The 16,606-nt window shown below is 44.3% G+C and overlaps 1 protein-coding gene across 4 annotated transcripts in view; it reads left to right on the plus strand.

Moving 5' to 3' along the window:
• Positions 1-16,606, plus strand: part of daam2 (dishevelled associated activator of morphogenesis 2) — a 125,647-nt gene that overhangs the window by 42,083 nt on the left and 66,958 nt on the right. For all 4 annotated transcript variants that reach the window (XM_072689096.1, XM_072689099.1, XM_072689098.1 and 1 more), the window contains exons 2-3: positions 7,151-7,392; positions 16,300-16,389. In XM_072689096.1, coding sequence (XP_072545197.1) covers positions 7,225-7,392; positions 16,300-16,389 — 258 coding nt within the window. In that variant the 5' untranslated portion in view covers positions 7,151-7,224. The remainder of the gene's footprint in view (positions 1-7,150; positions 7,393-16,299; positions 16,390-16,606) is intronic.

Genomic DNA, 16,606 nt, shown 5'->3' on the forward strand with positions numbered 1-16,606 from the left:
CTCCTTTCCACTTCTTCTGTTGCTTCTGCTGATGCTGCTGCTTCTTCCTTCTCCTCCTTCTTTCCCTCTTTCTCCTCTGCTTCTGCTGCTTGTTTTTTTTCCTTTAGCTTCTGCTGCTGCTTCTTCTTCTGCTTCTTATTCTTTTTTGCCTTCTTTTCTCTTAGCCATCCTGTGCTGCTTCTTCTGCTACCGCATCTTCTTCCTCTTCTGCGTTTGATTCTGCTTCTTTCTTCTGCTGATGCTTCTTCTTCCTCCTCCTCTTTTTCTGCTGCTTCTGCTTAGTTCTCCTCCTCTTCCACCTCCTCTTCTGCCTCTTCTTCTTCCTCTTTAAGAGGAGGATGAGTTCCGCTTGTTAGTCTAAGATTTGTTTCCTCCAGAGGGAGATTTGTATAATTGCCACTGTCCCCTTTTTGTGTTTTGTGTCTCGTTGATCTTCTGGCAGCACCTTGAGATTGGAGAAGACCTGAATAGAGGGTGCAAGATCATGCTAAGGATAAAATACCATTGATCCCCATCCCTATTCGAAAGCTCAGAGTGGAGGAAAACGAAAAGATTCCATTTGGCAGTAGGGAATGCCAGAGATTCCTGTAAACCCCCTGTGACTAGCGAAGGCATGAATTTGAGAGCGAGTGAGAGGGAGCGAGAAAGGCAAGGCAGTAGGGCTGCGTTGACATTAGCATCAAACCCAGCGGTGTGTAACAGATTAGACGTGGAGAGACGTGCTTAAAACGAGGAGAAAAAAAAAAGATGGACGTGTAGAAAGGATTTGTGTGGGAAGGAGAGGGATGTGCATGTCTCGGAGAGCCACTGGGAGAGCTAGAGAGAGATGGAAGGAGGGAAAGGGGCGAATGAAGGCTCAGCCTGAGAGGAGGCTGTGTGGGGAGTGTGTCTGAGACTGTGGTGGAGCTTAACACAGAGAGGAAATGGATGGCTGAATTAAAGAAGGGTGTGTGTCTCTCTGTGTCTCTCTGTGTGGGTCTGTGTGTGAGAGACACACGCAGTCGCACTGTTCTCTTCACTACTCCCTCCCTTGCTCGCTCGCTCGCTCGCTCCCTCCCACTCTCTTCTCCTCCACTGACCTACTTCCAGCAGGCTCACAGGATGAAGGGATGAGGTAGCATGCTGAATAAGAAGTGGCAGCAGCGCTCTCTCTCTCTCTCTCTCTCTCTCTCTCTCTCTCTCTCTCTCTGCACTGGTGCGCTTTGAAGCACGCATAGAGTGACCATCATGCTCTGCCTCGAGGTGGGTGTGTGTGGTGGAAAGAAGGAGGGGGGGGGGGGCGTATGTGTACAGCCACATTCAGAGAGTGCTTTACTATGCATTAGCTTAAGCTTCTGTGCATGACTGTGCATCCTGCATATTATGTGTGTGTGTGTGTGTTGGGGAGGGGGGGCTCAGAAGCATCCTTGTTTCTTCTCCAATGACACGCCACTATTGATGTATCTCTTCTAATTAGGGTTTTGTTTTCTCTCCTTGTCATCCTTGGCCAGAGGACACACCTCTACACCTCCTCAGCTGGCATACACAATAAGCTGCTGCAGAGCACGTCTGCAGAGTAGGTGGGGCACCACTTCATCCCAAACCATGAGCTGTTCCTTAATGGCGCTGCTGTCAGTACCACGTCCTGAAAGACGTGAAGGAACCGGTCCTGTTGGCTTAAATCGCAGATCGCGATAGATTGACTCACTGTCAAATCCAGCATCTGTTTTGTGCCTTCTTTTGTTCTTGATGCCCCATAATTCAAAGTTCAGACGATTTTTTTTAACTGTGCAAAGGAACAGTAGATGCTGTACTGCCCCCTACACCTCATGTAGTGCACTGAAATCTGTAAATAACTGTATTCGTGCCACATTCAAAGTATTATATAAAGGAATGACTTGCCCAAGAACTCTTATTTGTGTTGTATGACGGGTAACGACATTAGCCTCTTCATGGCAGACTGGGGTTCCAATCCCCAGCCAAGCAAGCTCCCCACACTACACCAGTAAGTCCTTGAGCAAGACTCCTAACTCTACATTCTCTCACCTGTGTAACATGATTGAAAGGTAAGTCAGTCGCTCTGGATAAGAGCTTCAGCCAAATGGCATAAATTAATACACTGTGTTTTGTGTGTTTTAAGTTGCAGTGTTTGCTGACACAGATGTGTAAATGCCCGCATACACAGCTTTGTGTAGTCACTGTAGATACATACTTCCAGTAGATTAGGACTCTCTAGAGAAGATGGACCTATCGGCACCCTGTCTAATGCCAGGCGTGGGCTAGACGGGTAGAAAGCCCCCCAGCGTTGAGCTGTGGAGCAGTGGACGAACTGTGTTCTCTGGAATGATGGTTGGCGCCCCATTCAATACTTTTGTTGGAGTAACTGTCTCTACTCTCCAGGGAAGAAGGCTAGATCTACTAGATTTTGGAGGAGCATTGATGTGAGGATTTGATTGAATTCAGCGGCAAGAGTGTTGATGATCAGGATTTTGGATGATCACCACCCCACCTAATCATCGCAAACTCCCCAACTCATCCCAAAAGTATTAGATGGAGCACCAATACCATCATTCCAGAGAGCACAGTTCTTCCACAGCTCAATGTTTGGGGGCGTTATACTCCTCTATCCCACACCTGGCATTAGTCTTGGTGCCAATAGGTTCATGTTTATCTGCTCCAGGGAGTCCTATTCTATTGGCAGTACTATTCTACAGGGACTATACAAGTTGTCTGTGGGTGTACGTGCATGTGCACATCTGTGTCAGCAATGGGTGAAGCTTAAGTAGATGAATGCCTTCATTAGAAGGGAAAATACGCTGAGTGGTCAGAAATGATCTGCCAGTCACCAATCACTCTGAGCAATGTGGTGGTGTCCAGCTGTTGTAAAGAGTAAAAGGATGTTGCTGCTGACCTTTCCTAGGACATGGGAAGTGTGTGCAGTTTTCACATTTCCAGGCTGGTGGTGTTTAATCAGATGGAGGGAGAGGTGTGAGGTCTGATAGAGCGATGACTAAACTGGGTGAAGTTCAGAAATGGTCAATTGTGTGTGTGTGTGTGTGTGTGAGTAACTGAGGGCCACGACTGTTGATTTTGGTGTAACACCTCTCCATCCTCCACCACACCTTATCCAATCTGCTCCACCCTTTGGAGAACTATGTAGCCTGCAGCAGCAGACCGGTCTTCTCCGTCCCTGTGAATGGACTTCAGGACAGGGCTAAATCTACTTCCCCAGCAGTCCCTCCTGAACCATTAGTGCTCGTTCAGACAGGATGGCAATCAATGTATTTCCTCTCTTTCTTTCTCTGTTTCGTTCTATTGCACCCGTGTGTGTGTGTGTGTGTGTGTGTGTGTGTGTGTGTGTGTGTGTGTGTGTGTGTGTGTGTGTGTGTGTGTGTGTGTGTGTGTGTGTGTGTGTGTGTGTGTGTGTGTGTGTGTGTCTCAGTGAGTGAGTGTTTGTGTGGTAGAAACCCTGGCCTACTTTTCCCGGCTGTGTTGGATGCCTGCCAGGGTGGGTGATGAGTGAATACTGACCGCCTGTGTCCCGTCCCAGGCTTGCATTCAGACTAAGTATGTGTGTGTGAGTGTGGATGTGTTTTGGTGAAGGGAAATATTAAGGGTGTTGCTAAGTGTGTGTGTGTAATCAGTCTTGGCAGTCTTGTGAACATCTGCATAGGCTTCTATCGGAGGGAGTCTGAAGAGCAATGTCTCGAATAGCATGGTGGATGCCCTCTATGTGCATGAAGGAGAAACCTGTCAGAGGGACTGCTGTATTAACCCGCAGGCCTTGTCTGACATGAATGTGCAAAAATGACGGCAGTGCTTCAGAGTAGTTCATCCAATTAGGACACCGAGCCCACAAAGCCGTACTGATGGCATCCAAATAAGAAACCTAGTGGCAGTGTTTGCAGTTTGTGAAATGCTGTACCTCCACACCTTCACTAAAACCAAAAAAAACATGGTGGTGGTAGTTTCACTGTGAGCACTATGGGATTAAGCAAGATTTGTTTGGAAGGATTCAGAATGATTTGTAATAAGCTTGCATTTACTAAATGTGACCATTTACAAGTTTAAAATCACTTGTCCAGTGCAAACTCTCTGGGCTATCTAGGAATTTCTGATCATTAAAAACCAATTACATTCAGACTTTGAATCAGTGGCACCAGGCTATGTGAAAAATCGTCACTCTTGAGCTTCTTATCAAGTCCTGAGTCCTAGATAGGTCACTCTGACTATAAATGGTATTTTTTTAAATAAGAAGTTATGCAATGCTGAAATAAATCTATTTTAAATAAATTTTACTATTTCAGATATTTTCAAGCACAGTGCATTGTGGTTGAGCATTGAGCAGGTGGGTACTGATCAGGCATCAGGCTCAATGTTTTGGTGGCTAACAAAAATCCATCCCTGTGGGTGGCTCAGAATGATCCAGCAGACCAAGGCGCTGCCATTGTGACCCGAGGTGGCGGCTGGTTCTGCATGTTTCTGAGGAGGCATGTGTCAGTCCTCACCCTCCCAGTGTCGGGAACATTTTGTGTGATGGGGAGAGTACTAGCAAGTGGGTTTGGGTAATTGTCTATTTAAAAAAAATCTAAAATGTCTAAAGGAGAGTTGGGTAAAAATAATAAATAAATACAAATGCATCTTTTTGCTCTGAGCTCTGGTTGGCAGATTTGAGGGCAAAATACAAATAAATAAATAAATAAATAAATAAAGGCAAAAGCCTTCATGGGTCTTTGACATGAGCTGCTGACCCACCAAACAGTAAGCCATGTTTTTACAGGACTGATAGTAGCTGGATTATTAGTCCAGGACCTGAATCACGTACTCAGATGTGACACACAGCAACCCCGAATCCGCTGTGAACATGCCAGCGTGTCTCCATGGAAACAAAGATTCAGGGGAATGCTCTCTCCAAAACCCTTCTGCATTTAAAACTCCCATCTTTGGTGTCTCTGATTATCAGGGTGTAAATCTGACCATATGACTTTTTATCAGATTACGGTTCTTCGGGACAGAACGCTCAGATTTCACCACACGTTTGGAGCGATTCAGAGTTGTTGTTTAATTCGCTGAATGCAAATGATTCACTGAATCAATTCACCTTATCTTGACACTATTAGTCAAAAATTATTTGGCAGTTGATTAGTTATTGATTGGAAGCGATTCGAACATTCTTACACGGATACACTTGAATCCCACATCAGACTCAGAATGCAGCAGTGCATTTTTACACCCCCTAGTTATCAGGCACCCTGCACTCGGTACAGCCAGACAGGCATTCCGATAGGAGTGTTTTCCGCACACGTGCAGCACGGTCCTGCACATCCCAAGCTTAGTGCTCATGAGACAGAAAGCCGAAGTTTTCCCACTGCTGCTGCCATAACCCCACACTCTTCTCTCCCTCACACATCTGCAGCGTGCAGAGGGCACTCATAAAGAATTTACCACTGCACTATTCTTAGAGAAGGCAGTAAAAAATACATTCACTGTGGGGAGCTGCATCAGAATATGGAGTATGGGCAGGTGTCTTCAATTAACACTTGGACTGAGAGGCTATAAAAACCAATCGTTTTGAAGATGAGCATGTGTGAAGCTTTGGCTCGAGCAATAATGGGTTGTTAATGGACTATTGCAGACTTAGTTAAGAGGTATATTTTGATAGGAAGTCCATTTTGTAGTGAGCAGTGATGGAAACATGAGGTTAGGAATTTATTTATGTAATTTGTCATATAGACGGCTTGTCATTTTGGTGAAATTAATTCTTATCTTCATGCTTCTGTGTGAAAGTGTGTAGGTATGTACTCATAAAACACCTTTTGTAAACTCCTTTTAAACTCCATTCCCAGAATCTTGAAGCCCCTAGTGTCCCTGATGGTGGTGGATGCAGCTGAGGGAGCAGACAGGCTGTAGAAAACACTGGGCTCTTCTCCAGCTCTTGTTTTTTTTTTTTTCTGGTTCTGGTGAGAGTGCGCCGGGTACGGCCGGCTTTTGCCTCTCCTTCCCCTCCCACCCTCTGTGCAGCAACAGAGAGGCCTTTGTGGCAGTCCGGTTTATGCCAATGCTCCCAGAGAAGTGCCAGGCTGCTCCCAGCTCTGTGCCCACCCGGCCTGCAGCATGGCCCAGACAAAGATGAGTGCTGGGCCATTCAGAAGACCAGCTTTTCTCTGACTACCATTTAGAACAGGTGATGGGTTGAGGCCCTTGAGCTCATTTATAAGAATGAAGCCTCACATGATCACATGATTCTGAAGGTAAGCCACACTGTGTAGCAGTTCCACCTTAAAACCGCAGCTTCAGAATCATGCTGCCTTGGGCCACCACAGCAGATCTGACCATTCGAGGCATGGGTTCCACAGGGCCTGTGGTATCTAGCACCAAAGTGTTAGCAGCAGTTCCATTAAGTCCTGTAGGTTCTGCGGTGGGACCTCCAAGGATTGCATCAATGAGCCTTAGGTGCCCATGACCCGGTCACAGGTTTACCGGTTGAACCTGAGCACTTTTGGAAGTATACAAGGAAATCACCCACAAGACCTGCCTGATGTCTAGCCATCATAATATGGCCCTTGTGGCCCAAAGTGGCTCAGATTCTTATGCTTGCTCATTCTTTCTACTTTTAACACGTCACCTTCATGAACCACTCCTTGACAGATGCCGCTGTAGATAGATAAGATAATCAGTGATTTTCCCTGATCTAACCTGTCGGTGGTGTTAATGTTATGGCTGATCAGTGTATAGGAGTAAATATCCCAAAGCTACTGTAGCCTTAAACACAGCTTAACTTTTCAAGACCATGTTTTGCCCACCACAACAATGATCACCAGAGCTGTGGGCCTGTGGGCCAAAGCTTCCATGGTCACTGATTGCTCACATGTGGAGCCACTTTTTCAACTCGCAAACAAACGTGAGAATGACGTCACACCAGGGTAAACTGACCCTCTCTGCATGTGAGCACTGTTAAGTTTCATTAGAACTCAGCGAGTGCTGCTTGTTTGGCTCTACATTAGTGAGTTTATGCCTGTTGAGCTACAGTATAAACTCTGCAGCTTGTACTGTGCTTTTTAATCAGGTGATCTGTTCTTGTAATTCTGTTCTACAGTTCATTTCAGACTGTATTGGTGAACTGATGTGACTTTTCATGCTGATCAGGTTTTTTTGCTTCTGTCTCTTTCAGATCATGCCCCCTAGATAGCAGACTCAGCTCTTTGCCTTTCTGGCCCCGGCCTCGGCCCCTCCAGCCTGGAGAGGATGCCTCCCCGGAAGCGCACGCGGCCCGCCCTGGGCTTCCTGTGCTGCTTCGGCAGCAGCGAGCCCCCTGAGATTAACCTGAAGGACAGCGTCCCCCTGCAGCTGCTGGAGTTCAGTGCCCCCATGCCCCCGGAGGAGGAACTGCATGCCCGCTTCTCTGAACTGGTGGTGAGTAGTCCAGTTACCTCTTAGTCAGGACAATGAAGTCAAATATCCAGGCCCAGGACAAATTCACCAGATGACATAAGGCAATTTATGAAGAAATTATGCCATAATGTTGGCTTGAGGGGCCTTAAAACTAATGTTTTCTCATTATTTGGCACTGTCATGAAACATTGCCCCTTGCAATGGAACCTAAAAGCTGACAGCCTTGTTAAAAACACCCTGGATCACTTCTAAGAAAGGTCTCCTCTTACTGAAAAGTGTGTTGCATGTGTTGTGAAGTCTCCCTATGTAGGCAGCCTTTAAATACAGTAGTAAATGAGTCTGATCCCTTAGAAGGTAGGATAGTTCCTGGCCTCCTTGATCTTGTTTGACCCCTCTCCCAGCTCGGTGAGTGGGATTAATCCAAACTGCATCTCCTAAATACCATCTGCAAGCCATGAACATGTCGACGGTTCTGTCAACTCACATGCACTCAAGCAGATGCATGTAGAAACCTATACTAAGTAGGATTTTCTGCCTTTGAAGAGAATGGCAACCTGGACTCAATCAAAGCCTCACGTGTTGTGTTGTGTTGACATCCTCAGGCACCAATTGTAGTCAGCTGGTGTCGCACATGTGATGGTGCGAAAATGATTGTTTTTGGCTGGCGCTGCTCAAAATCAAACATGCCAGCCTCACTGATGCCAGGGGGAATTTACTCCCCAGCAATCACAGTACAGTCTGGTGCACTGGTTAGCTGGGGTTAAGAGAAGTTCCCAGGCCAGGGAGCATTCAAAACAGTGTTTTCCACTCGTAGAGTAGGACTGTCTCACACGTTTACTGGTTTCTCGGCTTTACCACACCTATATCCAATTCATCGTTTTATTAGAAAGCCCTTCCTGAGTCAAATTGAATGTGCTGAAGCAGAAACAACACTAAAATATGCAGGGCAGAGGCACCCCAGGCCCAGGGTTGAGAAGCAGTCATGTAAAACCACCCTATTTAAACATCCCTAGAAACACTATATAGAAAAATAATATTGGGACACCTGCTCATTTATTAGTTTCTTCCGAAACCAAGGGTATTAAAAGAGTTTATCGTACTTTTGTTGGAGTAACCGTCTCTGCTGTCAGGAGAAAGCTTTCTTCTGGATTTTGGAGCATTGCTGTGCGGATTTGATTGCATTCAGTGACCAGAGCATTAGTGAGGTCAGGATGTTGGATGGTCACCACCCCACCTCATCCCAAAAGTATTGGATGGAGCACCATCCATAATTCCAGAGAACATAGTTACACTACTCCACAGCTCAATGCTGGAGGGCTTCCTACCATCTCTAGCCCATACCTTACATTAGGCATGGTGCCAATAGGTTCATGTTTATTTATTCTATTGACTTTACTTCTCTATAGAGACAAGACAAGCTAGAGCATTCACATATCTGTGTCAGCAATGAGCGCAACCTAAAGTAGCCAAATGCATTTATTACAAGGGGTGTCCACAAACATTGGGACGTGTAGCCTATTTGCTATCTAAACCTGACTACAAGAAACCGCAGAAGCGGCACGTGTCCAAACTTTCTTTTATATTCTTTTCTAATTATGGCACATGGCTTAAATCTGACTGGTCTGTAATTAAACAGCTGACCTCATTGATCAAGTTTACTAGTACTCCAACATCTGCTCATGCTCCCATACACACAGTCTCCAGTTAAGGAAGCAGGAACGAGAAGGTCTTCCACCACAGCTATAAATATTCTAATTCAGTTGTGAGACTACTTCTATTTCCGGGTGCCGAACTCCATGAGCTGTTTCAGCTGGAAGCGTGGAATGAAAAAGTGCTCCTTGGTAGAAAGCAAGTAAACATGCTGGACATATGGGGATATATATGAGAAAGCTTATATGGGGGATGCAATTCTGCCCAACTGCCCCAACTAATATTATTGTACTTGGTCACAGTTTATGTTCTACACCATATGGAATTTGCTAAGATAAATGCTAAGATAGGAGATGTTGGCCAACAAGGTATGTCTCTGATTGGATCCACGTAAACCCCTCATGGTCAAAACAAGCATTGACGCGGTCTATGAATCAGCTTGAGAATTAAAGTTGCGTAGTTGCTCTGACCGAGACTGTATGTAATTACTGGCCCGTTAGTGGCTTGTATCCATCAGAGAAAGTTATTTGTCAATCAGTAAGCCAGTTAAAGAATGCATGAGGCAGGTAGAAAGAGAGACACCGGGAGAATTACTTCTAAAATCATTCTGAAAATAGTACTTTAGTCATATATAATCATGTATTTATTTTTAATATTTACTGATCAAATGCTTGCAGATTAGGCCAAACACCGGAGTAACAAACCCCAAACATGAGAGAATCCAAAAGGGTTAGTCAGAAAAAAAACAAGCAAACCATAAAGTTGAAAAAACTTTCACAGCGAGGAATCCAATACGGCGAGAGGCCGCTTGGTACACACGGACAAAACTGAGGCAACACTTCACAAAGAAGCTAACAAACAGACAGCTATTTATACAGAGAGACACAGGTGTGCTAAATCAATACTCGGGTGCCAGAAAACGAATGGCACAGTTCTGATTGGTAGAGGTTGTCGTGACTGGGTGGTGCATTGTGGGAAATGGAGTCTTTGAGTGCCCATTAGAAGGTTGGAAATACCAGACGGTTAACCAGTAAATACAACTTCACTTGGTTCGGGGGCTTGTTAAAAGATCCGCCTGTTATGCGTGGGGTTCCGTAGGACATCCCAAGACAATAACATTGAGTCGTCCACAAACCCTGCGAAAGATAAATGTAAATGAGCACATGTGTACTAACAGTGTTTGTGATTAGTCAGCAAGTGTTGAAGTGTAAATACCAAAAAAATGATTTGAAAAAAGTTTAAGGTTGCAATAAACATCTCATCTCATAAACTCGTGAAGCCTCTAGAATCCCAAGTTTCCCCACTTGTAAATACGACTGCACTGACTGTTCGAGTGCATTTTACAAGTGGTACAGTCTCACTCGAACACAGCAAGAGCCTGTGAGGGGATCAGAGTGAGTGGAGGGACCAGGAAGTGTGGCAGTCCAGGCCTCAGTACAACCAGCAATCCAGAAACACTACTGACTGTATGTACCCTGGAAAAATCTGACTGGACCAAAACATAAAACCTTACAAATTATTTCTGTATTTCTACAGATCTTAGAGCAGCAAAAAAAACCCAAAACTTTATATTAAACAAAGGTCTAAAAATGTTCAGGCCCTCTCTATTGGCTTGTCAGGGCCTGAGGGTTCTCCTCTGAAATTCTACTACATAAGATATCTACGCAAAATTTTTTTTTTTGCACAACATGGAAAAAAGCCATTTAACCAGCTTAGTTTAGCTTAGTTTCCATAACAGACTGGGAGTCTTATTTCTGCTATGATGAATATTTCTTCACAGGAAGTTGGAATAGCACTGACAGAACTAGGACACAGGGTGGACGGATAAACAGTGTTTGTGATTTTGGAAAATGATACCGTTCATTACTTTTTGCCATTATGCACATAGAGGGCATTGCAGTGCAGTCAGAGAGTTGGATGAGGTCCAACTGAGGGAAATCAATTTCTCCTTTTATTTATTTCCATGCCACAGGTCGCAGATAAGGCATAATAAACCATTTTCAACCTTGCACACTGCTTCCCCTCCGTGACCTCGGTATGATTCACGGGGGGCATGTTGCTATTAATTCCCCATTTGGATTCAGAAGTTCTGGATCTCCTGACAAAGATGATTATGATTTGTATATTACATAAAGGCTTCAAGTTTCCAGAATCAGAAACCGTGGTGTTCCGAGGAATAAGGCCCATATATATATATATATCAAGGGCATCAAGCATTGCAAGTTCTACCATTGCCCAAAGCCCAGAGTGGGAAGTGTTACCAGGCCCTCAGAGTAGTTTAATACTGAGCGCTGGATGGAGTGAGGCTGGGAGTAATTAGCTCTGTCTGATTGATTGGACTACTTAGAACTGAGACCACATCACAAATTATAGGCGCTCCAGTCAATCACCAAAAGGCCTTTAGAACAGCTTACATGCAGCCTTGTGTTGCATTGTGGGTCCTGTTTTCCACAGCTCCAGCTTTTGCGATCCTTGGAGATCACAGTAGAGGGTGTTGTGTTCCAGTAGAGAGTGTGTTGCACATGTAAGAAGGGTCAAAATCAAATTCTTGTTTATCCGGTAACTTGATTAAAAACAATAATATTTTATAGTCAGCCGAAATTGCCCACACATTCGCATCATTTGAAGTGGGTTCGCTGTAAATCCTTGGAAGTTTGAGCTCGCATGTGAGCATGTGGTGTTTGTTGTGTATCGTGTGGCTTCATTCCAGTGGTTGTAGAAGGCAGTGAATGCGTGAAGTAGCTCTGAGTACATGTAGAAGGTCATCTGGCGTTAGCTGGCTGTAATATTTTATGGTCGAGGTCATCCACACATTTAGTACATGGATGCCTGGATATCATATAGATATCATCACTGTCCAATGAAAGCTATGCATTTCCAAAATGGTACTTTTACAGGAGAAGACAAAAATCTAAAGTAAGAGTGTTTATTGCGAGTAATTTAGAGCATTTCTATTGGTCTGTTCACCTGGAGTTATTGACACTGTCTACAGAGCAGCTGCAGACCATAGAGAAAACTAAAATCGGACAAAAATGGAGATGCATGGTTTTCATGGGACAGCAGCGATATTCTGGTATGGGAGATGGTCAATTACCCAGCTGTGTTTGGGAGGGGTCATGTGAGGACAGGGTACTGAGAATGTTGGTGTTGGTTAAAAGCTGGGATAGGAAGGAGTTAAACGTGAGCTTTCCGAAAGTGTTCAAGGGCTGTTAGTGAGAAATGGGGAGGCCGGTGGACATCTGGCAGCCATGTGTGTAGCTCTTCTTACCAAATACCCAACCTGGCACTGCCACCAGAGAAAGCTTAACAAAAGGAACGAGGGGAAAAGCAGAAAAACAATGAGAAAAAGAACAACATGCACAAAGAACAGGCAGAGTGTCTGACGCATTGCTTGTTAGTGGACAGGAATTAATGAATTAAAAGAACTGTTGAGCAGGATCTGAAAGCTATGACACCCATGACGATGAGACCAGCAGACAGTGCTGGAACACATCAGGACCAATAAGCCAACATCTGGTCAACAGAGGACATGGACAGATTATCTTTCTCTCTGTTTCTCTCTTGTGCCTCGCTCGGTCTGTTTCTGGATCTAGGACAGTTTTAATCCTGTCACTCCTGCTTTGGCTGTGGGACAGTTGCTCTTGAGCTACTCGTTCCTCAGTATTCCCTGTTGAATGTTGGAAGCACCATGCAAATCTCCTCAGTCTTCTTGCATCATGTTTTTTGGGGATAAATCTCATGTGAGTTCAGAAGGCAAAGTCAACAGGAGCTGAGTATCACCATTTGTTATGATTTTATGATTCCAGAAAGTTGGGAATCTGCTACGATTCCAGTTCCAAGTTATGGAATTTGGTGGGAGTAGATTTCACACAAAGCAAGGAAGAGGATTTTGATATTAAATCAATTTTACAATATTATAATATTTTAGCATTTTAATCATTGATCGACTATTATAATTGATTGCATGATTAACAAGATCTTGACATTCACTCAATAGACAAAAGTATTGGGACAGCTGCCAATTCATTGTTTTGTTCTGAAATCAAGAGAATAAAAAAGACTTTGTCGTGCTTTTGTCAGAGTAACTAATGGTCTCTACTTTCCAGCGATGGCTTTCTACTAAATTTTGGAGGAGCATTGCTGTGAGAATTTGATTGTATCCAGCGACAAGAGCATTAGTGAGGTCAGGATGTTTCATGATCACCACCCCACCTCATCCCCAAACTCCCCAGCTTATCCCAAAAAGTATTGGATCTAGCACCATCCGTCATTCCAGATAACACAGTTCCACTGCTCCACAGCTCAAGGCTGGGGGCTTTATAACCCTCTAGCCCATGCCTGGCCTTAGGCAGCATGGTGCCAATAGGTTCATGTGTGTGCATTTGCACATTTGGGCAAATAGTGTAGTAATCGAATGTGCTCCCAGCATAGTTGAGATATACAAGATGTACCAGTTTCCCTCTTATGTCAAATGGGCTAGCCAGGCAATTTGAGGAGCTAACCCTAGCTGAATGAACCTAGCTGACCAACAGGTAAGGTCTAGAAAAACTACACCTGATTCTTTTCCGTCAGCTCCTTCAGCAGGGTAGAAGTTTTGGCGTTGATGTTCTTTGTGGTCTACGAAATGCCGCTAGAAAACTATATGTTATATCTGTTGTAGAAGGAGGCATTTTTCAGACCGGTTGTCTAGACAGTGAGAGCAGAACCTCTCGCACTCCTGCTTGACCATCTCCCTGTGTGGAATCGAATCACCATCCCTACTCAAGTCTCTTCAGAAGCAGACAAGCATGAAGTCCCAGATCAAGACATTGGACATTGGACCGAATGAGCAAGTCTCCTAAAGACCAGAGAACACCAGCCCAGCAAATAACTAACCACAACAATCTTGGGTTGGTGTTTCTTTAACAGGCAACTGACTTGGCGGTCTCCAACACACACCACCATACTAATGTTGGCAGTAATGTTAACACTGTTCCAGAACAAGAAATAAGATCTGACTAGCCAGATGAGTTGTTGTGAATGGAGAAGAACATTCCACATCCCTTTAGCAATCACACTCTAGCCTGGCACACCCACCCCACATTTGGTTTTCTTGGTGTTTGTTGGGAAGTGTTGGGTCAGTGTGCTCTAGGCTGTATAGTAGGACACAGAGACATGTGACTGTTTCTCTCTCTGCCTGTTTCACCGGCCCCTAAGGCCTATGGAGGTCAGTGGGATCAAACTCTCCCTCCTTCCCTCAGCTGAGAGCTCTGGGTGGGGAAACGCTTCCTGGCTTGCTCAGCCACTTCCCTGTCTTTTGCAAACCCCAGCTCTGCCCAGATACCACCACTCAACAGCAAACAGCTGGAGCAGCAGGGAAAAGGCCAGCGGAGGTGATGATTACAAAGCCTCGACCAAGGCCAAGCCACTGACCTCTAGTGGGCCAAAGTCCCTCATTCTTTTCTCTCCACCTCTATCTCTGTTTCTTTTCTTGTGATCTTGTTCTCTGGTTCTTTCTTTCCTTTTGTCGTACTCTTGCGCTCCCTCTCGCTCCCTCTCGCTCCCTCTCGCTCCATGGCTTGGCAATCTGATCACTGTTGACCCCCGCAGCTTCCTGTTGGTCCCCTCTGGGGCCTCATATGACTTCCTTCCATCTTGATAGTCTGTGAATTGTCCTTCCTGCCCCTCCTTTACAGAACACATACACACGTGCAACACTGGTATCCCAACCTGTAATTTTACTCTCTTTCCCCTAAGAAGAACTTTCCCCAATCTCGTGTTTGGGTTTAGATGACTGTCCTGTAGAGTGAACAATAATTCATATTTAACCCACAAGAAATACATTTGCAAACATTTATTGCTAAAGTTGTGTTCCTGGATCCTCATTTAGCAACTTCTTAGTTTTTTTTTCTCCCTTTATCTTTCAAATGACCCATTAAGGAAGTGGATACACAGGTCAACCAGCTGGTTGACTTGCCCAGTTAGGGTAATTCGAGGCATGAACTAACACGTATTACAGAACGGTCACTGTAAAACACTGTACTACAGTAATACTAGAATATGTTTACTTTGCCAAATAAAACATGGACAAATATATTCACCCCTCAGTTACACCCTCATATACATGCAATAGTAAAATGCGATCTGTCTAAATAGCTGATAAGTGCTTCAGTTACAATGGATATGGCACAAATAGCGAGTATTGCTAGCTCATATCATATAATACAAATAGTAAATGGCTTTAAAGACGTGCTAGTCTGAAGGTAATGATGTGAGCTTGTTTGAGTGTTTATGCTAAGCTAACGTTAGCGTCCAATTCTGTTTACCCTAAGTGAGCAATGCAACGGAGTGGTCACACCTGCTTTTCAGGGCAGCATAGAGAGACATTTTTGTCACATTTCTGCCAATAAATAAAAATATCATTGTTAAAGGATGTAGGCTGTATAGCCTGAAGTAAATGTCTTTAGAACTACATCAGACAAAAAAACAGTGGTATTCTTTCACTACATTGCCACCCAGTAGGTATAATCAGCATTACACACTCTATTCAATGAAGGGAATAAGGTCAAACAGCTGAAGATGGATTCTGCCAAGTTTTAATTGCAGCAATTTGATGGTGAATAAAGGTCTACCATGCGGTTACAATGCAAAGGGTTAAGCACATTCATTTCAACAACCAAACATGTGAAAGACACACTATCTATTTGGGGGTGTTGGGGTCAGTATTTATATCTGATATATATTTAAATATGTCATGTAATTTCAGAGCTACAGTGTTCTTCACCGAAACATGAATGTGTGTGCAGAGATGGAGTATATATTTTTCCTCACAGTGAGCAGGTGAATCAATATTAGTTTAGCTTTATGTGAATTCCTCAGAAGTCGGAGCTGAGCAGCTGGCTGCGTGATGGAGCTGGTGGGGTGGGGCGGCTTGTGGTTGGGTTTTTTGGATTATAGGGTCTTTATGGAAAACCATGTGAGTGGCTTGATCCCTTACCTTGAGGTTTATTACATAACACACACAAGCACACACCCTCTTTTTCACTTTTCACAAGCACTGATGAGTTTGGACCTACACCAATAGCTTAAATGAACATGCCCTGCAGTAACCTACAGTGTGGCACATGTCAGGAAAGGTGCATCAATGATAAAAACAATCTGTGTACCTGGATATTGATTAAAGAACCTCTCTAAATGTTGTTTTTGCTTTCATGTACTGTTTTTATTTTTTTTTATTTGTTTGCATTTCTTCACACGTACTCATACACACTGTATTCACTCTCATCCCTATCCCTACAGGATGAACTGGACCTCACTGACAAGAACAGGGAGGCCATGTTTGCCCTGCCTGCTGAGAAGAAATGGCAGATCTACTGCAGCAAGAAGAAGGTGAGGGCCTTACACTGTTCTCTTGAGGCTTATACAGGGATGTAGAGATGGACAATAAGGGTTTTGGTCAAGATCCATCTTTGTTGAGGGTAGTCTTGGTTTTAATTTACATTTACATTTAAGGCATTTAGCAGACGCTCTTATCCAGAGCGACTTACAAGGTGACTCGTATTACAGAGGTGGGCCAATGTAGTGTTAGGAGTCTTACCCAGGGACT

The sequence above is a fragment of the Salminus brasiliensis genome, chromosome 10, assembly GCF_030463535.1.
Source record: "Salminus brasiliensis chromosome 10, fSalBra1.hap2, whole genome shotgun sequence".
NCBI lineage: Eukaryota > Metazoa > Chordata > Actinopteri > Characiformes > Bryconidae > Salminus > Salminus brasiliensis.